Source organism: Geotrypetes seraphini, chromosome 15 (genome assembly GCF_902459505.1).
Source record: "Geotrypetes seraphini chromosome 15, aGeoSer1.1, whole genome shotgun sequence".
NCBI lineage: Eukaryota > Metazoa > Chordata > Amphibia > Gymnophiona > Dermophiidae > Geotrypetes > Geotrypetes seraphini.
This window is the reverse complement of record NC_047098.1, coordinates 56,158,797-56,186,134: the sequence shown is the minus strand read 5'-3', so window position 1 is coordinate 56,186,134 and position 27,338 is coordinate 56,158,797. Positions and strand designations below refer to the sequence as shown.

At 40.1% G+C, this 27,338-nt stretch overlaps 1 protein-coding gene across 2 annotated transcripts in view; it reads right to left on the bottom strand.

Moving 5' to 3' along the window:
* Positions 1–704: 704 nt before the first annotated feature.
* EIF4H (eukaryotic translation initiation factor 4H) overlaps positions 705–27,338 on the bottom strand; it is a 104,457-nt gene continuing 77,823 nt past the window's right edge. The window contains exons 3-7 of one of the 2 annotated variants that reach the window (XM_033921277.1): positions 17,601–17,665; positions 17,389–17,485; positions 15,287–15,331; positions 10,765–10,926; positions 705–4,127 (exon numbers count right to left, since the gene is read on the bottom strand). In XM_033921277.1, coding sequence (XP_033777168.1) covers positions 3,988–4,127; positions 10,765–10,926; positions 15,287–15,331; positions 17,389–17,485; positions 17,601–17,665 — 509 coding nt within the window. In that variant the 3' untranslated portion in view covers positions 705–3,987. The remainder of the gene's footprint in view (positions 4,128–10,764; positions 10,927–15,286; positions 15,332–17,388; positions 17,486–17,600; positions 17,666–27,338) is intronic. The other variant, XM_033921278.1, reaches the window with a different exon arrangement.

Genomic DNA, 27,338 nt, shown 5'->3' with positions numbered 1-27,338 from the left:
CTGCGGGGATGGGGAAAAATTTGTCCCCGTGTCATTCTCTACTGTGAATATAAAGATTTGGGAATGACCTAAAATAACCAAATTCTGGATAGAAGCTAGGCAGAGATTGAGGCTAGACATATACCAACGGCGAGACATAAACCAACAACAAAGTGAGTTTAAGATTTATTAAATAAGGTGGTTTTCTTCTAGGATGGCACTCCATTTACTAGCACCCTAACAAAAACAATGATGTGGATGGTGTCTTATCACTAAATTAAGGTTGTCTTAGTGTAGACCATTACTGGGTAAGGTGATACTTTGACCATACAAGTTGTTATTGGCATACTTGAAAGGTCACAGCAGTCTTTAAAATAAAGAGCTTTTAATTATATTTAATTGCTACCTGCTTAAATGATAGGTGGGCTATAAAAGATAATATCTAGTCCTAAACAGGCAAACTAGATAGGCCATGTCACTCTTCACCTGCTGTTATTTACCATGTTACTATATTGCCGATTATTTTCATTTAGTCTGAATCTCTGTATAACTGGTTTTGAATATTCCATCCAGTCTGACTGAATAGATCAAGACCGGCAACCCACTAAATGCCAAGCCACCCACAGCAACAGAATGGGTAGCTTGGCGGTGCACCTCTATAAATGGACCTGTTTTGAGTAGTGACTCAAATGCTTACATTTCAAATAGGCACCAAGGACAAGACATGTTATAAACCATATTTTTATTCCAAAACCCATTCTTTTTTTCTTAGAAACTCAGAAATATAACTTGTGCTTTAAATGCTGAAATTCTTTTTGGAATTCATTATTGCTACTGGTATTTAAACCCTGCCCAAGTTCCACAAAAGTCATGTTAGCATGGTTTTTTTTAGAAGCATAGTCAAAATTACTACAGAAACATAAGAAAATCCTCATTTTGAACAGTTTTCAACTCTAGAAGAAATTTCCTTGAAAGCCAGTAACAGCACACACTCAAAGAGATGCCACACCGATAAAGAAAAAAAAGCTAAATAATAAAATACAGCACTGTTATGTAAGGATTTCTTTTATTTAAAAGATTATTGACAAAATACCATATCATAAATTTTCTGTTATGATGCAGAATGTATAAGGAGTTTGGAATTCCATTCTTACATTTGCATTGACCCAGAGGGAAGGTTTGTAAGATTTGTTCTTTCCCATATTTAAGTAGTATTTAGATCCAAGGTCATCTGAAAGTAGGCCTTAAAAAAAAACAACCAACCACACAATGCATGTCGGGTTTAACTTACTTAAGGGTGTTATACAAATGGTTCTTATCACAGTAGCAGTGGATAACAGAGCTGAAAAAAAAATAGGAAAGGGGGAAAAAAAAAAAGAAAAGCAGCAATATCCAAAAATGGCCGAGACTCAGGTACAGCAGGAAGAGAAGACATCCCCTTCATCAAAAATTATGTATATAACCTTCCAGTGGAGCATGAGGCATCCTGATGGTGCACCCAAAAGGAAAAGAAAGTATTATCTGGTTAATCGAAATAGGATATGTTTCAAGATGGATTTTGTATTAGGAATGCATCAACCTCTCCTGACCTTTAGAAACTTCGCTACAACAGCAGCAACATACACTCTAATGCACAAAGACAGGAATATTTTACTGAATGAACGCCTAGTACTTGTGAAGGTGGTAGTAAGATGTCAGTATTATTTACCCTCTAACATTTAGGGACCTCAGCAGTTAGAGAAAGAACTAGAAGTAGATACTAATTTTAAGTGAACGATTCACTAAAGCAGAGGCAGACAAACTGGTCCTTGAATACAACAGGTCAGCTGAATTTTCACGATAGCCATATTGAATACGTATGCCTATCTGCAAGAACTGCCTCCCTTGTATACATATGCTTTCACAATATCTAGGTCCTAACCACTTGTGGCATTTAGGACCAAACTGCCTGTTGTAGTAAGGCTGTATCTAGGAATGGGGTGGAGAGAAGGTTAGTAAATCATGCTCTTGGACCAGCCATGCTGAAATATACTCACACTAGACAACTTTCCAGGATATCCTTAACAGAAATGCAAGAAAATATATTAAGCATACATTGGAGGCAATCATGAATATATTTAATGCATATTAAAAGTAAAAGATACCCTGAAAGCCCAACTGGTTGATGTTAGAAGGGGGTGGGGCAAAGGACTGGATTGAGCAGCATTGCCTTAGGCTCAAATAGTATGAAGTCTGCCTCTTTCAAGGTTTAGCTCGAGATAGGGCATAGATCGTGGTAGTTGGCTTTGTAAAATCTGAGCCAGACCTATTTTCCAGTCATATTTTATATAAAAAGGTTCTGCTCAACCCACACAAGATTTCACACGTTAAACAGTTTTCAAGATATATGGGTACCTCCAGGAATTTTTCTGGTAACCATATTCCAGCCACTACCATATGCACACTTCAGTTACTGACTAGCCCAATTCTGGCAGGCCTGAAATTATTTTAGGCTTTGTTAAAACAGGACTCATTTTAAACAGTGAAAACCATTCAGTCAGCATGTGAAATGCTCTGTATCTTATCAACTGCCTAGGAAACCAAACCTACCAAACCTAAAGTTCACTTTTCATTCTCCTGCCTCTAAGGAGCACAGCAAAGTAAACAGGTCAAATCCAGCATCAATGTTCACGGACAACTACAGTCCTTAAATGATCAATGATATTGTTGGCTACGATTCACTGGTTAAATAAACAGGTTGAATGCAAAAGCTAAAGAGGTTTACAATCCTTAACACACACACACACAAAATCAACTTTATTTGTTTAAACTTGATTTAAAAGATACTAGCCAAACATGTAAAACTTATCAAGAAAGAATAGCAAATGGAAATCAATTGTATACATACTTTTGGTTAAAGGCAAGAGATTAGATTTGAATTACTAGAACAGAGCTGAGCAATTTTAAATCAATGCCTTACCAAGCTCTGAGGAAATGCTTTCTGCCATCTTGAGACACAGTATGGATCATATTGCCCCATACGTTTTACATGCTCATGGGCTGAAAAGCATTTTTATGGAATTCCTCTCTTTCATAGTTTCAAAACAATTACCCAAAACTGATAGCTAAAGTAAAATCAATTCTCATTTCAGTGGCAAAAACCCCTGGTAGGTTTCCTGCCTATAAAATATACATAAGATATAATAAAAGGGTCTTTGATGATCTCATGAGGTTTGCAAACTAGTTTAAAACAAAGGGGATAATATATTTTCTTGCTATAAGGTCTAGATGAGTTCTGCAGTGTTAAGAATAAAAAAAAAACTGATTCCTCCCAAGCCACTCTATATAGTGATGCCAGATTCTATTTGTAAGGAAGGGCTTTCTAGAAAAATTTCCATTTCTATGCTGTCCAATTTGCTAGAGGCTCCCCTACCCCACCCCACTTGCCTTTGTCGAGTCACAGCAATAGGAATAGAATCATACAGGCCAGAAGAGAGACACATCATAAGTTAAATAAAAATAAATTCTTAACAGATTAGAACAAAATCTGTTTAAAAATAAATTTGACAGTTTACAGCAGAAAACTACCAAGGAAAACGTACAATAGCATGGCTGCCCAAAGAGTAGGGAAGGCTTTCCCTGGATTCTTTATGATAGCTTGCCTCTCCTCCTGGATCCGACTGCCAAAGAGGACTCCACGCTACTGGAAGCGGCTGCCGAATGTCTTGTATTTGCATTTTTGCTGATAGAGGCAGAGTATAAAGAAAGTGGGGACACAGAGCACAAAGCTGGCACTAGATTACAGAGAAGCCAAGAACATACTAAAAACCACTTGTTAACAGCTGACATGCATTCAGAAGCTCTGTTTTTTTTTTCCAATTTCAAAAAAGGTAGAGGAAACAGGATGGGGCGAAGTGTCAGGTGGCAGGAATGGTAACTGCAAGGCTGATGTTCTACAGAGTAACTAGCTCTGCCATTTTTGTTCTCCTCCTCCTCCTCTCTCTCCTCCATTTCTTCTCAACCTCAAGCTCAGTCTTTTTCTTTGGTGACTACTTCCTCTCGAGGCTTGGCTCCACCAAAGATAGCTGAGTTAGGGTTGGCTACTTGATTGAGGGGGGTACCAACTGTTCGAGGTTTCAGCTGAAGTCGAGGCCTCTGTGCTCTTTCCTCTGGGAAAAAAAAGAGGAAAAAGATAAAGAACTAAAATCCACAACTCTAACAACTCTCTAGTACCTGTCCCAGAAAAAAAACATGAAAAATATTCAGCAGCAACAACCATAAAAATGTGTATACATGAGACAAGTTCCTGCTGAGCCAGAACGAACTCAGGTAGGGCGGTTCTTGGTTAAGGCACAGGTCTTTGACCTGGGGGCCGCCGCGTGAGCAGACTGCTGGGCGTGATGGACCACTGGTCTGACCCAGCAGCGGCAATTCTTATGTTCTTAAAACCTACAATTACATTTATAGTAAGATGAATAAAATATCTTTAGCTCACTGATCTGAATATCTTGGTCTTGGCCAGTTGCAAAATGTATATGTTCAGTACAAATATATGAAATGGACAAATAAATTCTAGAAACCACATAAAAGAATCAAACAAAAAACATTATAAGCACAAAAGGTTAATTATAAAGAAGGGATGAAAACACTGTTAGTCAGAAAAAATAGTTATTTCAAACTGAAGACACCCTACTTAATTTAATTACTAATTTAAAATTAATTATTTAACCCAGCAGATTTTTTTTTATGTCATTTAGTTTAGAAGTGTATCTTGAACAGAAAACTTCCATAAAAGCCCACACCCAAGTTTAAATAATTACCAAAAAACAACGTTATAAGGAGAGAACTTTCAACGACTGCTGCAGATAAGTTATTATGTTGTATTTGAGAAAGGAAGGGTTTGTTTTTTTCCAAAGCTTGGATACAAATTTTTGAATTATGTTTTTGATTAAATTTACAAGATGTTATAATTGTGGAGTACTGAATTCTTAGCATTCAAGTGGCTTTGGAGTTTACCCAATGAATAAGAAGTTATTTTATTCACCTTCATAACGGCAAAGTTTAAAATTTTGCCATGGCATAGGTAAGTTTTATATCTGAGGGATTCTCCTTTTTCCACATTCTTTCAATTGTTAATAGCTATTTAAGAGAAAATTCAAGGAAACAGCACCTGAGAACAAGGAAAAATGATGTTCTTACCTGTTAATTTTCTTTCCTTTAGACGCAGCAGATGAATCCAGAGACCAATGGGATAGCCCACATCTACCATCAGGCAGAGATAGAGAAACTGATTAACAGGTGGTCCTATTGGCTGGCACTCCTCCTGTATCTTCAGTATAGCTCCTTGCCCAAGCATCCGTAACCATCAATAGGCATAGCACGTAAAAAATTTTTTTCCCATAACAAATCTCAAAAGGCAATATAATACAGAATACAACCATCAATACTAACAAACTTCGAAAGCTGCAAAAGAAAAAAACGACAGACAATATCCAGAAAGGGTGGGGCTCTGGATTCATCTGCTGCATCTAAAGGAAAGAAAATTAACAGGTAAGAACATCATTTTTCCTTCCTTAGCAACAGCAGCAGATGAATCCAGAGACCAATGGGATGTAGCAAAGCAATCCTCAATCTGGGTGGGAAGCAAACGCCATCTCCGCAACAACTGAAGCACTAAAAACACATCCACCAAATGCGCCCCCATATCCAACCGGTAATGCTGAGATAAAGCACTCTTGGAAGACCAAGTAGCTGCGAGACAAAACTCCTCCAAGGAAAAAACCTCTGGACCGAGCCCAAGAAGTAGCCATTGCTCTGGCGGAATGGTCATGAAGTTCTTCCGCCAACCGCTTCCCTGCCATCAAGCAAGCGTAAAGAATGTCCTCCTGGACCCATTGAGCGATGGAGGCTTTGGACGCCACCATACATTTGAGGCGTCCCTTGAAGAATACAAAAAGGTGATCTAAACAACTAAAAGTCGTTAGAGAAACCTAGCCGGAGAACGCTATGCACTTAAAAAAAAAAAATGCATTAAATAAAAGCATGTCTCCCCATTTCTCCTCCCAGGAAGAAGGACAGAAAAGTGAGTATCATAAAAGAAAGGATGACACCTCCTTAGAAAGAAACTGTGGTACCGTAGGAACTGACACCCCAGATTTTGTAAATCAGAAATAGGAATCCCTGCCGAACAAGGCCTGCAACTCAGAAACCACCGAGCGGAAGCCATGGCCACAAGAAACCCCATGTTCAACGGCACAGACTTTTAGAGTCTCAAAAGACAAGGATGAAATGAAGCCTTCGGTAAACTGCGAAGAAGTACCTTAAGACTGTACTCCGGACAGGGCTTTCTAAGAGGTGTACGAATATACCGAACTCTGTTTAGGAACTGAACTACATGAAGCTGAGAAGTAATCGAAGAGCACAATACCTGGCCCTTGTAACAAGCTAAGAATGGCACTTTAAGCTGAAGGGAATTGAACGCTAAGCCCTTGGTAATACACTTGTGCTAACCCTTACACGTCAGCCATGACTTTTCAAAATCTAGGTCGTAATACCAAAGTAGTACGAATATCCATGTTGATCGGACCCTAGGTGAGCAAATCCAGAAATACCAGGAAACTCAACAGTCTGGGCTGTCGAAAAGACTCATGAGATCTGCAAAGCAAGGATGGCGCAGCCAATCCAGAGATTCTACAAATACTGTGCCCTGAAAGCGAGCTTCAGATGGCAAATCCAAGCCATCATCAGCCAGGGGAAAACGCTGAAAAAAGAGAAACCAGAGGCGAGAAAGAAGCCACACTGCTACCCCCTCAGACTCCCACTCCCTGTGCCCGCCGAAGAAGCTAGGAAGCTTAGAATTTTGAGACGAGGCCATGAGGTCTAGTTCCAGGAGATCTCACTTCCATACAAAGAGCTGGAACCCCTGAGCCAAAATTCTCAATATCCAGGATGTAGAAGATTTCACTAGTACTAACATTTACACTTTCTAGAGCATACACAGCGCTGTACACTGTAACATACAATAAATGGGCCATGCTCAAATTTCGCGGAGAGAAAGTCTATCCAAACTCTGTTCCTGGCCCGTAAAATGATCTGCCAACATAAGAAGATGAGGGTCCACCCATTGAAGTAGAATCACAACTCTACCCACCAAATGAGTACATCACCTACTACTCAGGCTGTAGAGAAATACCCCCATCATAATACTGACTGAAAAGACCTTCAGCATCATTCCGGAAGAATGGTCTGAAGTTCCAGAAACGGTAGCCTGACCATGCTCCAGAGTAGAAGAATGAACAAGTACTGAGTCGCCTCTTAAGACCAGACTCCTGGAGCTGAGGATGGAAGGCACCGAGCCCCCCAACTCAACAGTCCGGGATGTTTGGTGACCAAGAGCTAGTCCAGCAAAGACCGAGGCATGCCTTTGAAAAGAGAAATCTCGCTGAGCCACCAAATCATACAGAGCGATGCTTGAGGAGCCTACCAAATAATTGGAACCCTGAGATACCGAGAACCACCAGAACAAGTGACCGCTGTAGCGTTATAATGGGAAAGCAAGCTGAAGTTCCCAGTGGAGTCAGCAACATGGATCCTAGAACCTGTACAGAATCCCATACTCCTGGTCATGGTGACCGAAGAAGAATGCAAACCTGAGACTGTGACCCATCGCCCTAGTCTCTAGGAAGAAACACATTTCTCTCCTATATGAATAAAAAATCTCCCCGATATACCTATAAATAGTATAGGAGAAAAGAGCGCTGTGCAAATTCGAAGATTCACGTCCAAAGAACTGAGGAAAAGAAACCACTCTTTTCGTGTCAGTCAAATGACCCGACTGGAAGACATCCGAAACCAGCAGTCAGTCAAGAAGAAAGGAGATGAATCGCCTGGTAGTGCCAAAATGGTACAACTGCCCACATTTTCTAAAATGTTCGTGAAGCCTTGGGTAGACGAAATGGCATGTGCCAAAACCGAAAGCGCTGCTCCAAGAGAGGCAAGCAAACCTAGTGCCGATTCACAGTCCATAGTGAAAATGTAAATATTCTCCCAGTTTTTCTGCAGAAATGTGTAACCCTGAGAAACTAATTCAGCAGAATGGATCCAGCCTGCCCAATGCCCCCATCTTGGGCACCATGCAGTAAGTTGAACAACGTCCCTTAGTTCCTGAAGAACTACAAGAACTGCCCTGAGGACCAGTAACACTTAAAAGGGAAACACAAAACATAGACAATCCAAGAACGAACCGGAAACCTGAGGAGGATGCAAAGTTGCAAGCATCCTGAAAAATGTTCACAGCCCCCTGACCTGACATTATAGCGTCTTCCCCCTCATGAGAAAGCCTGAAGAAGTCAAGATCCCCTCAGAATGAAGTGCAGAAGGTCAGGGAACGGCAGGACGAGAACTGTAGGATCTGTAAGAAGAAAGAAACTCTTCTAGGAAAAAAATCAAGGTTCACAATGTATACTGGAACCATGAAAACAATACTAACTTCATGCAACGTGAGCAAAATACGTATGTCCTTTAAAGTGAACACGTACTAGACACAATCAAGATGCTGCATCTACTTCCCCGTGGAAAACAACAGCATCCTAACAAGTATCAGACAAAGCTCACATTGCTAATGAAAGCTTCAGGGATGAGGCTAACAACCACATAGCGCATGCTCCTCCGTGGGTTTGATAGAATAGGTAACTGGCTCCTGGTTAGAAGGAGCTGTACAGCCCTTCCTGTCTGGTCGGTGGTGGGGGGGGGGGGGGGCGTCTAGCATGTGCCATGAGAAAATGGCGACAGGAGAAACCAGCGTGATAAGCATGGAAATCTAAGTCCAGGCCCCCCGCAGAAAGATGCGAAGTGTCATTATGCCCATAGAGACAGCCCGAACTTGGAAACTGTTTGTACTACCTTTAGGCATATATATCCTATGCCACTACTAGACACATGCAGTGCAGCACAGAGGCCCAAATAAGAAGGACAGTTACCAACAGACAAAGGCTCAATCTGCAGGGACCCCAAGAGAGACAATGAGATATCCGTGTGAAATACAGGGCACTATCTTACTGCTGATCTCACTGTGCCTTGATTTGCCGTAAGTCGATCCAGTCTGGAGACAAACCGAGACTGGGTGACCTAGCACAGGTCAGAGTCTCTCTGGTAATCCCCTTGAGTGCTAACCCCAGAGTCCGATTAAACTAGCAGCTTCCTTCAAGTAAATACAGCAGGAACACAGACAGACATATAAATCTGCCCAAGCTTGCCCCAAAGCTGGTGAAACACGTACAACTTGTCTGAACCGGAAAGGAGAGAAGCCGCGGCATATCCTGACCAAAGTCAGCTGGAAATAAACTACCGGAACGCTGCAGCTCTCCCGCCATCACCAGAGACCCATGCACGCGCCTGATTCTCACCGACACGTGGCCGCTGCATCAGCACTCCTAGAAACATAGTTGGATTCAAGCCACGCAAAATTTACCCTGCCACGGCCTGCATAGAAAGAAAATCAGACTAGGGGAATAATTAGAAGAACGGTGAGGTGCTTCCCACAGCGCCGGAAAAACCATGTCCCATCTCATGCGTGCTGCTATAAACCGGCACCTGCACAATCAGCTGCACATGGCCGCGACAAACACCAATGAAAGAGAGCCTCAGAATAAACAGGACTACTACTGCTGCACTGAAACCCAACGAGGAGAACAAGTGCGACCATGAATTTGCACTGCTACTGCTGCGCTGTAACCAACAAGGAAACCAAGCACGTGCATGCAAAGGGCGGGAAAGTCCTGGCTCCCTCAACGGATTTCTAGTCATAAAACTTAGCCTGAATAAAATATCCATTCTTAAATGTACGTTGACTGAACCCACAATATTAAGACTCCCAAACAGAACCTGAAGTTCAAACAACAGTAAAAAACACATACATACTCACAAGCTTGTTGTTAGGGCCGATTGAAGCCAGTAAGAGCTGGTTGTGCAGCACTAACAGGGCAGAATGTAGCAACTGTGGTCTCCTTTTTTTATATAAATATAAACAGAGAAGGGAAAGAAGAAAAAAAAAAATCGAGACCCAGTCAGACCCTCTAGCAATGGAAGAAGGGTGAGGCAGGGACCTAGGGGGGGGGCCCAGGTGTAACCTCTAAAGCCAGCACCGTTCAGCCGGACACCCTTGTCTCACTGAAGAGAAACCTCAACAGGAGAAAATAACAATCCAATCACAGCCAGAATTCAGGAGCTAGTTGAATAGCGACTATCACCTGCTGGGAGATAGAGCATACTGAAGATACAGGAGGAGTGCCAACCAATAGGACCACCTGTTAATCAGTTTCTCTATCTCCGCCTGCTGGTAGATGTGTGCTATCCCATTGGTCTCTGGATTCATCTGCTGCTGTTGCTAAGGAAATGCTGTTTAAAATGGCAAAAAAACCCCACCATTACAAGTGCCTACTGGTGCCTAAATAATACATGCTGGAATTACACCTACGTAGGCACTTTAGGCTGCTGAACACCAAAATGGGCGTAGCTAATGCTGAAAGTGGCATTAGGTGGCCTAAAGCGTCTTCGTAAGCACAATTCACAGCATAGGAAATGTAGGCTTGGAAAACCCTGGTCTATTTCTGGCACCTAGCTTTCATGGAGGTGCAATTTTCTATAGGGTGCAGTCAAGTGATTGACTTGCAATCTGCAGCCACCGATATTGGCGCCCTATAGAGAATCCAGGCCTTAGTGACCAATTTTTACCCTGGTTCCTTTTCAATACAGATTTTTTTTTTTTTTAAGGAACAAAGCACATAAAGAGATAAGGAGATCTGTAACCTTCTGTTGGTTCTCTGAAATCTGAAGAACCACCACGAGGGGGAGGTCCTTCCCTGAAACGACTCATTCCTGGACCTCCTGTTGTTGGTGGCGGTCCTCGCCGATCACCTGGACGACCACCACCTCTACTCCTTCCACCTAAGAAATCATCATCTTTGAAGCCTGCAGAGGAATAAGATGATTAAAAATCTACTTTTTTTTGTGAAAGGTAACATCCTATTAACCACTCTACAACATATCTAGTAACTGAAATACATCAGTGAAGAATTAACATAATACAAGGTTAGTAAAGGTCAGAGCCAAAAATCTCAGGACACCCATGATCAAAGGCAACTTCCATCATGAGTTGAATGAGTTTAGAGGTCTCAAAATCTTAATACTCTAAATGTATTGTGGCTTTGTGATCTAGACATTATCTGATACAATTAGCAGCTAATTGCTCAGGGAAGAAACTAGCTCATAAGTCAGGATTCCATAAACAGCTCTCTCCTCTCACTCTTAGAAAGATTTACAATCACTTCAGTAGAACAGAAAGAAGAAGAGGGAAGAAATAGAAAAGTTAGTTAATTTCCTTCTTCAGAGGATAGACTGCAGAAGTCAAACTGTTATAATACAAGGAGATGGGATGACTACAGAAGACTTAGCCTGAAGATATTTGAACATAATTTTAAAGTCGTTTTTAGCTGCAGCAATATAATTAAAAATGGAGTACAAATACCGTTAATATGAAACCACTGCTATTTGAACACTTAACTGAACTCTTGGCAAATTCTACAAAATTCACTTTGAGGAAGTACACATTGTGATTTTATGTCTACCTCTTACATTAGGTTACAATGACGCACTTTACTTAAAAACAGTGCTCTGTATCTCCAGTGTCACATGGATTTATTTACCCAAAGCAATATTAATCAAACTAATCTATTAAGCTAAATGCATAACAGGAAACATTAAAAGCTGTGAAAGCAAACATCCAAGATGATCCTTAGTCATCTCAATAAGCAATGTGTAAATCAAGTCACAACAGAACTGACAAACAAGCAGGTACATACTTTGGAGACTGAAGATCTTTTCCCTAAAGGGAATGGAAGCAGACATTTCTACTATATGCAACCTTCATTGACTTTCCTCCACGCTGAGTAGGTGAATTTTAGGGTCTTGATCAGCAGAAGTGACCAACATCATTGCTACATTTATAGCAGACTATCTAAACTGGAGGACTCATTTTAGGAATATGATACACTAAAGGGAATATTGAGAAAGAAGTAGCAGTTTTCATGCAAAAATGCTCCATTTTACTTTCTTGCAGACTGCAATTGAATTATTAAAAAACCTTAACCACCACCTTAAACTTTAAAAAGGGTAAATACGATCACATGAGAGCCATGGTAGAAAAACGACTCGAGAAGATGGTGGACAAACTTGAAACGGTAGATCAGGCATTGTCCCTACTGAAAAATACTATCACAGAAGCACAAGATCTCTACATTCCGAGGATTTCCAAAGATCGGAGAACAAAGAGCAAAAGAGAACCAGCATGGCTTACCATACAGGTGAAGGAAGCCATAAAAGAAAAGAAGGACTCTTTCAAAAAATGGAAATGCATAAAGACAACCGAAGCCTGGAACAAACATAAAGATGATCAGAAGAAATGTCACAAGGCGGTGAGGGATGCCAAACAGGAATATGAGGAAAAAATAGCCCAGGAGGCCAAAAACTTCAAGCCCTTCTTTAGATACGTGAAAGGGAAAAAACCTGCAAAAGAGGCAGTGGGACCCATGGACGACCAGGGAAGAAAAGGGTACATCAAGGAAGATAAACAAATCGCAGACAAACTAAATTCCTTCTTTGCGTCCGTCTTTACGAAGGAGGACACCTCAACAATACCTGAAGCGGAGTAAGTGTTTGCAGGAGAAATAGAAGACAGCCTCACCACAGTTGAAGTGGACTTAGACCAGATATACTATCAGATCGACAAACTTAAGTGACAAATCCCCTGGACCGGATGGAATTCACCCGAGAGTCTTAAAGGAATTGAAGGTTGAAATCGAAGAGTTATTGCAAAAACTTGCAAACCTGACAATCAGAACTGGACAGATACCGGACGACTGGAGGATAGCGAACGTCACGCCAATTTTCAAAAAAGGATCGAGAGGGGAACTGGGCAACTATAGGCCTGTGAGTCTTACGTCTGTCCCTGGCAAGATGATTGAAGCACTGATCAAGGATAGCATAGTCCGGCACTTGGACGCACACGACTTAATGAAACCCAGTCAGTCAACATGGATTCAGGAAAGGGAAATCATGTTTGACGAATTTACTCCAATTTTTTGAGACCGTGAACGAGCAAATTGATAGTGGGAAGCCGGTGGACATAATATACTTGGACTTCCAGAAAGCGTTCGACAAAGTTCCACACGAAAGACTTCTCAGGAAACTACAAAGCCATGGCATAGAGGGAGATATACAAAGATGGATAGGCAAATGGCTGGAAAACCGAAAGCAGAGAGTGGGCATAAATGGGAAGTTCTCCGACTGGGAGAAAGTGACTAGTGGTGTACCCCAGGGCTTGGTACTTGGGCCGATCCTTTTTAATATTTATATCAATGACCTGGAGGAAGGAACATCCAGTGAGATCATCAAGTTTGCAGACGATACAAAACTATGCCGGGCAATCAGATCGCAGGAGGATAGAGAGGAACTCCAGAGCGACTTGTGTCGGTTAGAAACATGGGCGGAGAAATGGCAGATGAAGTTCAATGTGGAGAAATGCAAGGTAATGCATTTAGGCAATAAGAATAAGGAATACGAGTATACAATGTCAGGTGCAACTCTGGGGAAGAGTGAACAAGAAAAGGACCTGGGTGTACTGATAGATAGGACCCTGAAGCCGTCGGCACAATGCACGGCAGCGGCAAAGAAGGCAAATAGAATGTTGGGCATGATAAAGAAAGGAATCTCGAGTAGATCGGAGAAAGTTATAATGCCGCTTTTTTAGGGCAATGGTCAGACCACACTTGGAATACTGCGTCCAACATTGGTCTCCCTACCTAAAGAAGGATATAAAACTGCTGGAGAGGGTGCAGAGATGAGCAACAAAACTGGTGAAGGGTATGGAGAAACTGGAATACGAGGATAGACTTATAACACTAGGATTGTTCTCCCTTGAGAAAAGGAGACTGCGTGGGGATATGATCGAGACCTTCAAAATACAGAAAGGAATCGACAAAATAGAGCAGAGAAGATTATTTACATTGTCCAATTTGACACGGACTAGAGGACATGTAATGAAGCTAAGGGGGGACAGGTTCAGGACTAATGCCAGGAAGTTCTGCTTCACTCAGAGAGTGGTTGACACCTGGAATGCCCTCCCAGAGGAGATTATTGCGGAATCGACCGTCCTAGGCTTCAAGAGCAAACTAGATGCATATCTCCTTAAGAGAGGCATATAAAGATATGGTGGACTATAAATTACGCCAGGTGTACACCTGGCAGGGCCTCCACGTGTGCGGATCGCCGGACTTGATGGACCGAAGGTCTGATCCGGAGATGGCAGTTCTTATGTTATATTTCTGAAATGAAAACATGGTGAAAATATACTGATTAATCACACATGTGATCAGGTATATGCTGTGGGAAGAAAATTATATCTCTTCCTCCACACGATCTTTTGACACAACCATCATTACTGGGGATACGATTGCTATTGAAACACCATTTTTCAGATGCTTTTTCAAAGATTAAATATGTTTCCATAAATTTAGCCTGCCTCTAATACTCCTGGTCTCTTATTAAAACAAGTCACTATAGGCAAAAGTTACTATGTGCCAAATGCTACATGTGGTTTGCTATAAAAAGATGGAGCCTCTTTATCAAGACTTCCTAAACCTGTCCTGATGAGTCAGCTTTTCAGGAGATCCAGAATGAATATGCACGAGGCAAATCTTCATCTATGAGACTCAAAACATGTAAAGTTCTCATGTATATTCAATACAAATCTCCCAAGATCTATCCTGGAGACTCCCGAGATGGCTTTGAAAAGCCCTATTCTGCATCCTTCCACAAGTGAAGATTAATGGAGTTGAAGGTATACACAAATGATCAGATATTTTTGCATTCAAAGAATGTGTACAGCATCTTCCTTTCATGGTTACACATACACGCATAGTAAAAAGCAAAGATAATTAATAATATGTGAAAGTTTCAGATGTTAGTGAGCAATATAAGACTGGAGAGAGAGAGAGAACAAGGAACAAAGTATTAATCTTCAGAAACAGCATAGATTGCTACTGCACTCTCTTGCTGGAAGATTAGTAGCTCAACATGGCAGTCAAATGCAGAGAAGCATAAACCCAAAGCTCTAGAGCTCATAAGACCTTCTCCTCCCCCCCCCCAAAAAAAAAAAGAAGAAAAAAAGACAACAGGTTTAAACTAATTGTTTAGATCTATCCATAAAATATTTAGTTCTAAAATATGGTGGAGTAAAAATATCCCTCCATCACAAAACCCAAAATATTGTTACCAGAATTGTAGTCATCTCTGTCACCACTCCTAGAGCCACCTCGTCCTGAAAAAAAGGCAATGTTACAGTTTTGCTCTAAAAATAAAAGGAACACATAAGGAACCGACTAGAACAACAGATTCTGGAATTGAAGACAGAGGAATCAGGAATACGATGGCTAGCTTACACCAGTTTGCTTCCCTCTTGAATGTACCATATTTTGGAGACTTACTAATTAAAAAACAGATTTACAGCAGTGACAGCAGCTCAAAAGGTTTCTACTTCAATCTCAGAATTGGGCCTCCAACTCTCCAGGCTGGCTAGGGATACCACTAAGATAGTGTTCACAGGGCAAGGGGAAAAGATTTATGGACACTTCTTAAATGTGCTCCTAGAGGCTGCATGACCGCAAGGTTCCAGAACCAGTCGACCTAGGGCCACAGTAGGTTTACACTGGGGAAAGGGAGATATAAAAAAAACAGAGGGGAAAAATTCAGGCTCACGGTACCAAATCCCAGCTCTGGGTACATCCTACCTGAGGGCCATATTCTCTAAAGTTACTCTGTATTTAACGATGGCATTAAGCCATCATTAAATGCACATATTTTACCACCTAATTATCAAAACATCTCACTGTGGTATTTTCTATGCTTTCTGGTAGCCTCCAATTGTACTAAGCAAATGTAGTACAACGAGGTCATTAATATTAAAACTGTAGTATAACTAGGTCATTAATATTAAAATGAGCTGTCCAGGCAATTTTCCAAAAGTAATGCCCCTCTATTTATATTGGGGCCAATATTTACTGGCAGGGTCTGAGCTGTTTGCAGCCTTAATTGCCAGTAAAACAAAAATCACTCCCACCATGGTATTTTTTTTTTTTTTACCCTGGTGTCGGAGCTTAGAGAATCTGGCCTTTAGTGTAGAAACAGGAGAAAAATTACAGATAAAACAAAAAGGACATCACCTTCATTTTTATTATTTTTAAGGTCATATTCAATATTTTTCTTGGAAAAAAAGGAGCTTTCTTCTCTTACAGTAAATTGGGGGCTGGGGGGGGCTGTCTGCCAAAACCTAGAGTTGACCACTACTCTCCAATATGACCATTCTGCTACAAGTGAAGCTGCAAAGGTATGCCAGGTGGACCTGAACATCTGTGGATGTGGGGAAGCGAGAGAGCCACGGTTGATTGAATCCATGGAAGTGAAACCCACAGATACGGAAGGCCAACTGCACATTTGTACTGTGTCTAGAATGGTAGATATCTAAAAAATGTCTGCCTGTACCCACCTCAAAATAGTCTTGATATTGTGTGCAAGGGAGGAATGTTAGGAAAGGTAAAACAGAATGCCATGTTTTTCAAGCCTTCATGAAAACCATATAACCAAACAAGCACCAACAGATTTATAATAAAAAAAATTTCTGGTTTATTTTCTGAATACCTGCTCATATTAGTCTTCCTTCATTTTGCAATTTTGTTCTATTTCATAAGAGAAGGCACACTAGTCACACGTTTGTCACCATTTAACAAGTCCGTGATAATGCAGGAAAATTAAAAATGCTACTTGCTAGTACAGCTCACTGCCTCACCAGTACTTAGTGGGACATGATCAGAGAGATCCAACACCCACCAGTCATAAACTAGAGGGACAGCTGTGTGACAGACATTGCTCTGTTCCGATTTATTCAATTACATGAGGCAATAACTCCACACAGGAAATACTGCTATTTATGAAGATCAGTTTAATTAGAACAACTGTGTAATGTTGCATCAATGCAAATAAAACCATGTTCTTTAAATGCTACCTTTTATTTCCTCCTACTTAGAAAGCAAAACAAATACTTTATGGTAGTCTAAACACCATAGGCCTTTCTTATCTTGTAAAATATTGTTTGGCGTATTCAATCAGAGGTGAAGTGTTCCAAAACACTGGGTCCCAGGAGAACAATCTGCTTCTATTTTATTTGTATGCTCAGCTGAAGGCAGCAGCCAGATCCAATATGGGCATACAATACTATGCACAAACAAGGGGTTATTTTTTTTCTAATTTTTTTTAAAACCTAGCAGTAATGAGATCTAACCTAGTTGCTGCTGTTAAAAATCTGATTAAAAAGGAAGTCACCTCTGTCATCAGGCCCGCCTTTCCTGAAACCAAAGCCACCTTTATCTTGTTTTCTTCCCTCTGCTATGTCCACTCGGAGCGAACGTTCAGCTAAGAGCTATTGGAAAGTGAAAGACAAGTGGGGACTGTGTAAATATACTATAAAATTGTCAACACCACCATATTTTTTAAAGAGAAAAAGTAAATTAAAAAAAAAAAAAAAATCTACTCACTGCTCCATCATACGTCAATGCTTCTTTAAGAGATTCCAAATCATCAAATTCTACATAACAAAATCCTACAAGATATAAAAGCCACATTGATTATATTCTGTAGCAACCTTTTCCCTAATTCATTTGCATCACCGTACTGTAAATCAGTGTTTAACAAGTCAGTCCTGGATTACCCCCTTGCCAGTCAGATTTTTAATAATAATTTTTTTTTTGTATACCGCCATACCTGAAAGTTTCTAGGCGGTTTACAACAATTGAATGCAAATACATGCAATATAAACAGTACAAATGCAAACATCAGATTTGAAGTTCTGAAGGACCTACATGATAAGTCAACTATGTTGAGAAGTAAGAACGATTCAAGGATAGTAATGCATTAAGAAACAATATTAGGTCCTGGCTTGTTACATAGATAGGTTGTTATCTGTTTTCTAAAGTCTAGATAGGAGGAAGCGATTAAAGCAATTTTAGCAAACCAAGTATTCATTTTGGCCGACTGAAAAGAAAAAGTTCTCTCTAGGAAACTTTTATATTGACAGAGTTTTATTGAAGGATATGTGAACAAATGTGCTCTTCAGGAGCTCTTATTGAAGCGACTCAAAGTAAAGTGAGGAATGAGGTAACCTGGAAGCATACCAAATACTGCTCTGTAGCAGATACAAGAAAACTTAATACTCTTGACTCGAACGGCAGCCAATGAAGCTTTTGGTAAAAAGGGGAAATACTCCCCTTTTTTTAGACCGAAAATAAGGTGGACAGCCGTATTGTGGAGGACTCTCAATTTATTTGTGGTTTTTTATGATGTTGCAGTAGTCTAAAATACTTAGAATAGAAGACTGGACTAACGACGAAATGAAGCTTCATCAAAGTAATTCTTGATGGTACAGAGCTTCCAGAGCACTGAAATACCTTTCTTAAATATTAAATCTGAGTGTTTTTCCAGTGTAATATGTTTGTCCAAAGTTACTCCCAAAATTTTTAAAAGGCTGTTCAATATTAAAATTCAACCCGTTTACATGTACCTTTGAATCTTCAATTTTATCATTGGGAGTTACTAAGAGAAATTTTGTTTTTTTCTGGGTTTAATTTCAATTTAAAGGCAGCCATCCATAGTTCGATCTGCTTTAAGATTGTTGATAGTAAGTTTGTGAACTCTGATGACAAACAAGATAGCGGGATGACAATAGTAATGTCATCCGCGTAAATATAGAATTTGAGTTTTAAGCTCTGTAATAAATTTCCCAAGGAAATGAGGTAGACGTTAAATAAGATGACACCACAGGAGCTGTCTCAGCGACAGCACAGAGTATCATCCTTGAATACTTGATAGTATCTTTTCCCTAGGAACCCACAGAACCAGTCCAGGACAATGCCCGAGATCCCAATGGATTCCAGACAATCCAGCATAATGGTGTGGTCCACCAGATCAAAGGCACTCTCAAGTCAAGTTGCAAGATCATAGCGCTTGTGCCTTGACTGAATAGTGAGTGCAAGTAATCAACTAAGGAGGCCATAACTGTTTCAGTACTGTATCCTGACCGGAAACCTGACTGATTATTGTATAAAATATTGTGCTTTTCTAAATATATAGTTAGTTCAGTGTTAACTACCCCCTCCATCCAAAGGAATGCTAGCAATAGGTCTAAAGTTAGAAGCAATATTAGATGGTTCTTTAATATTTTTTTCTAATTGGAGTGATTACAATTTGCCTAAGGATAGTAGGGAATTGACCCAAATTAGTAGTTTAGCCTTAAAATTGACCAGGGCAATTTTTATGACATAGGATGGGCAGTGATCTAGTCTACAGTAAGATTTAGCATACTTGTATAGTTTGTTAAAAGCTTGCCAATCAATAGTTGTAAATTTGTTCCAGCTCAAGTCTGTTATGATAGTAACATAGTAATATAGTAGATGACGGCAAATAAAGACCCGAATGGTCCATCCAATCTGCCCAACCTGATTCAATTTAAATTTTTTTAAATTTTTTCTTCTTAGCTATTTCTGGGCAAGAATCCAAAGCTCTACCCGGTACTGTGCTTGGGTTCCAACTGCCGAAATCTCCGTTAAAACCTACTCCATCCCATCTAAACCCTCCCAGCCATTGAAGCCCTCTCCAGCCCATCCTCCCCAAACCGCCATATACAGACACAGACCATGCAAGTCTGCCCAGTACTGGCTTTAGTTCAATATTTAATATTATTTTCTGATTCTAGATCCTCTGTGTTCATCCCACGCTTCTTTGAACTCAGTCACCGTTTTCCTCTCCACCACCTCTCTCGGGAGCGCATTCCAGGCATCCACCACCATCTCCGTAAAGTAGAATTTCCTTATATTCCTCTTGAATCTGCCACCCCTCAACCTCAAATTATGTCCTCTGGTTTTACCATTTTCCTTTCTCTGGAAAAGATTTTGTTCTACGTTAATACCTTTCAAGTATTTGAATGTCTGAATCATATATCCCCTGTCCCTCCTTTCTTCTAGGGTATACATATTCAGGGCTTCCAGTCTCTCCTCATACGTCTTCTGCCACAAGCCTCCTATCATTTTCGTCGCCCTCCTCTGGACCGCTTCAAGTCTTCTTACGTCCTTCACCAGATACGGTCTCCAAAACTGAACACAATACTCCAAGGGGGGCCCTTACCAACGACCTGTACAGGGGCATCAACACCTTCTTCCTTCTACTGGCTACGCTTCTCTTTATACAGCCCAGCATCCTTCTGGCAGCAGCCACTGCCTTGTCACACTGTTTTTCGCCTTTAGATCTTCAGACACTATCACCCCAAGGTCCCTCTCCCTATCCGTGCATATCAGCTTCTCAACTCCCAGCATATATGGTTCCTTCCGATAATTAATCCCCAAATGCATTACTCTGCATTTCTTTGCACTGAATTTTAGTTGCCAGGCATTAGACCATTCCTCTAACTTTTGCAGATCCTTTTTCATATTTTCCACTCCATCTTCGGTGTCTACTGTTACAAATCTTGGTATCATCTGCAAAAAGGCACACTTTTCCTTCTAACCCTTCAAAAATGTCACTCAAACATATTGAACAGGATCGGCCCTAGCACCAAACCCTGAGGGACTCCACTACTCACCTTTCCTTCCTCCGAGCGACTTCCATTAACCACCACCCTCTGTCCAACAGCCAGTTTCTAACCCAGTTCACCACTTTGGGTCTTAACTAGCATCTGGTTCCTGTAAAATGGGAAAGCACCAGTGGGAATCTGCAGAGTTGGCTACTGTGGATCTTAATTTTTGTATTTTGGTGTTAAAAAAATTGGCCAAGCTGTTAGCAGATAAGGTGGATTCTTATGTAGTATTAGTAAATGTCTCTACGTCATATAAGTCATTGACTAATTTGAATAAATTGCTACTGTTGATTGTCACATTACCAATTTTTTGGGCATAAAAATTTTTGCATTTTTCCTTTGTCAGATTTTTGTAGATTTTCAGTTTATGTCTCCAGGCATCTCTATGATTTTGGGTTCCCGACTTTAACCATTGTCTTTCCAATTTTCTTAAGTCCCTCTTTACCATTAATAACTCCGAATCGAACCATCCATCTAGGTTTCTGAATCTTTTCCTGCAAATTTTAATAGGTGCCATCTCATTTAGAATGTGAAAGCTAGTATTATTCCAAGAGTTCATAAATTGGTCTGTCTCTTTGTTTTGTTTGGAGATTAACTCATAATGAGACCAGAATTCCACAGGATCAATCCTGCCTCCACTGGCATGAAATTTTTTATTTATTTTATTCTTGGTTGTCAATTTAGTTGACTGTAATTGCCAGTCAAATTCAAAGGTGTAAAGCTTATGGTCAGACCATAGGGAATTTAGCCAATCTTCTTGAATCCAGCGGATTTTAGGATTGAGTGGTTCCCTAGAGGAGAACATGGTTAAATCCAGTTGGTGACCCCTTTGATGGGTAGTAATTGGAGGAGGTTTATAATAACCTAATACAGAAATGAGGGCCCAAAATTCTACGATTTCTGGTTGGTCTGTTTGTTCGAGATGTAAATTAGTATCCCCACACAATAAGTTTTACGGACCTAATATCGAGTTAGTTAGTAGGAAGTCAAAGAAGTCCTCTTTTGCCGAGGTCCATTTTTTAGGAGGGACATAAAATAAAATAGTTGTCAATGCTTCTGCTAATGATTTAGACTTTAAAGTAAAGGATAGAATTTCTAACAACCAAGTTTCCATGAGTAGAATGAAATCTGGGTTCGTTAATTAGTGTGGACTTATTTCTCATAGAACGAATATTTAAATAGAAGCCTCGTATGTTTTGACGACTCACAGGGTCGGTTGGTATATAATGAGTGCAAGTTAAATTTTTCAATATTCGTTGTTTTTTTTGTATGAGGCTTGTTAGGACTACACAGAGGTGGTAAAACAGATTGGAAATGGGCCAGATTCTGTGAAATCATATAGAACACGGTGGGAAGTCATTGGGATTTTTATCTTTGCCGCATGATTGATAGAATAATGTAAGGAATAGGGGCTGAGTACAATACATTGGCAACACTACTTCTGGAGCAAATTAGGTAAAATAAAATAAGCATGAATATCATGAAAGATTTGTATACAATGGAGGGTATGTATGCAAATTAATCTAATGCATATTCATTGTGGATATCTTGAAAACCTGACTGGCAAGGTTTCCAGGACAGACTTGGGAAACACAGCTGTAAATAATTGCCATCAAGAACTGGAAATTATTTTCCAACTAGATAAGACGCGCTTGAAAAGGAAGATAACGTTTAATCAAGTCACAACTAACAGAGAATATCAAACATTTTCTGGAAGATATGTATTCACTTCAATTTATACAGATGCTCAATCAGAAAGAGATTAGGTTCTTACCTTGATAATATCTCTTCCAGGAGAAAGGGATGGTATACTGAACCATAGGGTTATCCATATGTGCTTGCAAGCATATTGCAGAAGATGCCAATAACAGCTTTCCAACTCCTCCTCTTTCCCTGTTGTCTCTGCTGCCCCCTTCAGTCTGTACCAAAGCAGTCAACAGCCCTACAGATGAAGACAGGAGAAGGAGAGATACGGGGGAAACCCTGAAACCAGGTGTTTGATCTGCTCAGATGAAGTTAAAATCAATGATCTGCTCAGATGAAGTTAAAATCAATGAATAAACAGTAATATAGTTAAAAACATTAACAAGCCCTGAGAGGAACAATGAAACCAAGACAAGTAAAGCAAGAAACAAATATCTTGAACATTTATGGAGCTCAACCATTCCTCCCTTGTAATCCTATATATAGTCGTGAGTTTCAAAATCTGACCCCGGGAGGGCGGCCATCTTTGCAAACTCCGGTAAGCACAGAGTGAAGGTGCAGATGTAAGTTTTAGTGTTTCCTTTCTAGTTATACAAGGCATTGCTGGTTGTCCTTTTTGTGTTTTACCATATGTACTGTTTGTTTTCATAATGAAAGTCCGGAATGCCCTGATACAGTTTCAGCGAAACGCTGGCTGGCCACTATCGGCTATGGCTGATTTGACTGATCCTGAGTGAATGGATCTTTGAGCAGTTGTGCTGTGTTCATTTTGCAGCCCTACTTCCCAGTCTTGAAACAGTGGAGCAACAAGTTAAAAAGTACCCTCTTGAAGAAATTGAACATTGATTTTTTTTTGCTCACTGTTAAACCCGAGTTCCTTATTTGAAATATTGATTTCTACATCACAGCACAACCGGTTTTAGTACTTTGAATGAGCAAAACTAACAAAGCATTTAATGTATAAGATTGTCGCATGAATGACAATAAACCACTTAAGTACCTAAAGCACAAGATTTTTGCATATGGTTAAGTACCATCAAATCTTTCTCACATTTAATTGGTGGTTGGTAGGAGGTTTTTTATGCCGATGATGTATCTCTATGTTTATTGCTTATAAGCATGCTGAATATGCTAGCGGCAAGCTTGAGTCTCAGGCTTTTTCTTCCTTTTTTAAAACCAACATAGCCATTTGTGAGTTATCTATGCTAGGGGCAATCCTTGTGACAGAGAGGTTTCTTAAAATTCCACAGGGGTTTGTTTGGAAAATTAAATAGTGGGGCTCCCCAGAGTTCTATGCTGGGTCCGCTGTTTTGTTTTTAAAAAAATATATATTTATCAATGATCTAAAGATAGGAATAACTAGTGAGATAATTAAAATTTGCTGATGACAAAGTTGTTCAAAGGTGTTAAATTGCAAAAGGATTGTGAAAAATTTAGAGGACCTTGTGAGACTTCTAGATTGGGCATAAAAATGGCAGATGACATTTAATGTGAGCAAGTGCAAAATGATGCATGTGGGAAATAGGAACCCAAGCTATAGCTACGTGATGCTGGGTTCTGTGTTAGGAGTCACTGCCCAGGAAAAGGATCTAGGTGTCTTTTGAGACTACATTGAAACCCTCAGCTCAATGTGCGGTGGCAAATAGAATGATAGGCATTATCAGGAAAGGAATGGAAACAAAGATGAAAATGTTATAATGCCCTTGTATCACTCTATGGTACGGCCACAGAATACTGAATACTGTGTGCAGTTCTGGTCGCTGTATCTCTAAAAAGATATATTGGAATTAGAAAAAGGTACAGAGAAGGGTGACAAAAATGATAAAAGGTTTGGGATGTCTTCCCTATGAGGAAAGGCTAAAGTGGCTAGGACTCTTCAGCATGGAGAAGAGACTGCTCAGGGGTGATATGAATACTGAGTGGAGTGGAGTGGAAAGGGTAGATGTGAAATGCTTGTTCACTCTTTTCAAAAATATTAGAACAGGAGGCATGCGATGAAGCTACTAAGTAGTAGATTTAAAACTAATCGGAGAAAATATTTCTTCACACAATGTATAATTAAACTCTGGAATTCATTGCCTTAGAATGTTATAAAATCAGTTAGCTTGGCGGGGTTTAAAAAAAGGTTTGGATAATGTCCTAAAAAAGAAGTCCATAGGCCGTTATTGAGATTGCTTGGGGAAATCCACTGCTTATTTCTTACGATAAGCAGCATAAAATCTGTTTTACTACTTGGGCTCTAGCTAGGTACTTAGGACCTGGGTTGGCCATTATTGGAGACAGGATTCTGGGCTTGACAGACCTTTGGTCTGTCCCAGTAAGGCAATTCTTATGTTTTTAAAAACTTGGCCTTCAGTTGTGTTGAATGAGACCCTCATATATTCCAGGGACTGTGCCAGAACTAGATGATTCTCTTGAAAGTTCACAATTCAGCCCAGACTCTGCAACATCTCCACAACTGCCACTACTGCTTTTTCTCCTTCTGTTTGGAATGGTGTCTGATGAGCCAACTCATTCTGCGGAGATAAGTGGTCACTACTACCATAATTTTGGTGAATGTTTAGGGAGATGTTGCCAGCACAAAGGAAAGCGCTGAGAATTTGAAGCAATTCTCCAACACATAGAATCTCAGGAACTTTCTGTGTTCCTGAAGATTGGAATGTGAAGGTAAGCTTCCTTCAATCAAGTTTCAAGTTTATTTAAAAATTTGATTTAATCGCAAAATCCAAATCCAATGCGATTTACACATAGCTATAAAAATCAGGGTAAAAAGAAAAAGTCACATTGATTGAACCAGACAATTGGTACAATTTTAACAAAACAATACATGAGAAAAGGGGGGGGGGGAAATGAAAGGATTAAATACAATTCATAAACAAATAAAAAAGAGATAGGTAGTGAAACAAGGTTGGGAAAGGTTACCCGCTTAATTTTTCCTTACCAGCACTATTAATCCGCTGTAAAGTATCCTAATTTAATAGAATTTGAATGACTCAGTTAAAGGCGCCCTTAAAAAGCCAGCTTTTCAGAAGACTTTTAAGCTTACTAAGTAATTTTTCTTCTCTTATATTAATCGGGAGCGAGTTCCAAATTTGAGGAGCCGTAACAGAAAATATCGTATCCCTTCTTGAATAAATGAATTTTAATGAAGGGACTAAAAGGAAAGATTTTTCTTCAGATCTAAAAGATTTTGTGGGAGTATAAGGGATTAGAAACCTTTCTAGGAATGCAGGAGCTTTGTTTATTAGTGTTTTATGTGTGAGTAATGCTATTTTATATGTAATTCTGTGATTTACAGGTAACCAGTGCTTTTCCTTTAAAAGGGGAGTTATATGCTCAAATTGTTTTTCTTTTAGTGATTATTTTTATTGCAGTATTTTGAAGAATTTGCAACCCACATATTTCTTTTAAGGTTGATCCCTTGTACAAAGCATTACAATAAGTCGATTTTTGATATGACTAACGAGTGTATTAAAATATTCAGCGATGATTCATCAAGAAATGCGGATAATGATCTGATCAACCTTAACCTATCCAGGGCATCCAGAAAGTCTGCCAGTTCTACCACTGCAATGACGGACAGAACAATCTCCATTCAGAACAGAAGTACTCCCAGGGCTGTGTTGACATTTTTGAGATCCAGGATGGGTATCTGCTCCCTTGAGCCTTTCTTGGACACAACAAAGTATACAAATTATCTGCCAGAGCACGAGTCTTCTGAAGGGACCAATTCGATGGCTTGAATATCTAGCAACCTTTGTACCACTGCCTGGACTTTTTCTGCTTTCTTTTGATGGCCTGCCAGCACTCCACAAACTAGTCAGAGAAAGGGCACACAATTTCTATCTTGTAATCCTCTCCGATGATCTCCAGGACCCAAAGGTTGGTCATTATTTGTTCCCAGGCCTCCATCTAGTCCAAGAGCCAACTGCCAATCTTTAGAGGAGAGGCTTGAGGGCAGGCATCATTAAGGCTTTTTGGCGGAGTGGGAACCAGAACCTCGATCCCTCCAGATCCCAGAGAATTTCTCTGTCTGGAACCTTGATATGCTCTCTGGTTAGAGGCTCCTGTGGAGTACTGGCAAGAGCGCTGTGACCCATGGAAGGACTCCCGGTTCTGGCTCCCGGCTGCTCAGGATCTGCTGTCTAATAAAGATCTTGGATGACGATCTCTTATACTGGCCATAAGATCCAGGCCCTTCCAAAAGAGCATCTGTCCCCTGAACAGGAACCTGCTCAGTGCTGCTTTAGTGGTCGAAACACATGTCCATTGTCTGATCCAAAGCAAAGCATATGATGGGATGAGATCAAATATACCGAGACTTTCCCCATGACTCTGCTTATATCAGAGTATGTCTGCTACATAGTCTACTCTACCTAAAACAAGCTGTGGAAGGGGATTAGCCTTCATTAGGTTCTGGTTTTGGAGCCTGGAATGACACCAGAGCAGGAGTGAATGAGAAGCACTCCTGTCCCTTTGTGGATTATTGAAATTACTGCAAGTCAGAGCTTAAGAAGACCAAGAGGACCGAAGCCACAACCTAATTTTTGAGAATGGAATACAGTATAGGTGTTCAGAGGCTAAAGTTAAAATGACTATTTTTCTCAGTGGAGGAGTGTGAATAGTGCAGTGCCACAGGGAACGGTAAAAAGATCAGTGCTATTTAATATATTTATAAATGATCTGGAAATCAGAATGAGAAGAGAGGTGATTACATTTGAAGATGACATTAAACTATTCAAAATTGTCAAAACATGCAGAATGAGAAAAATTGCAGAGCGCATTCAAAAGACTGATAAAATTTAATGTAGACCACACTTTTTGGGCTTGCGAGCTACTTTTAAAATGACCAAGTCAAAATGATCTACCAATAATGAAATTTAAATAAAAAACCCACAAAGCACGCTGAAAGGCAGAGAAAATATTAATTATCATTCATATTCCG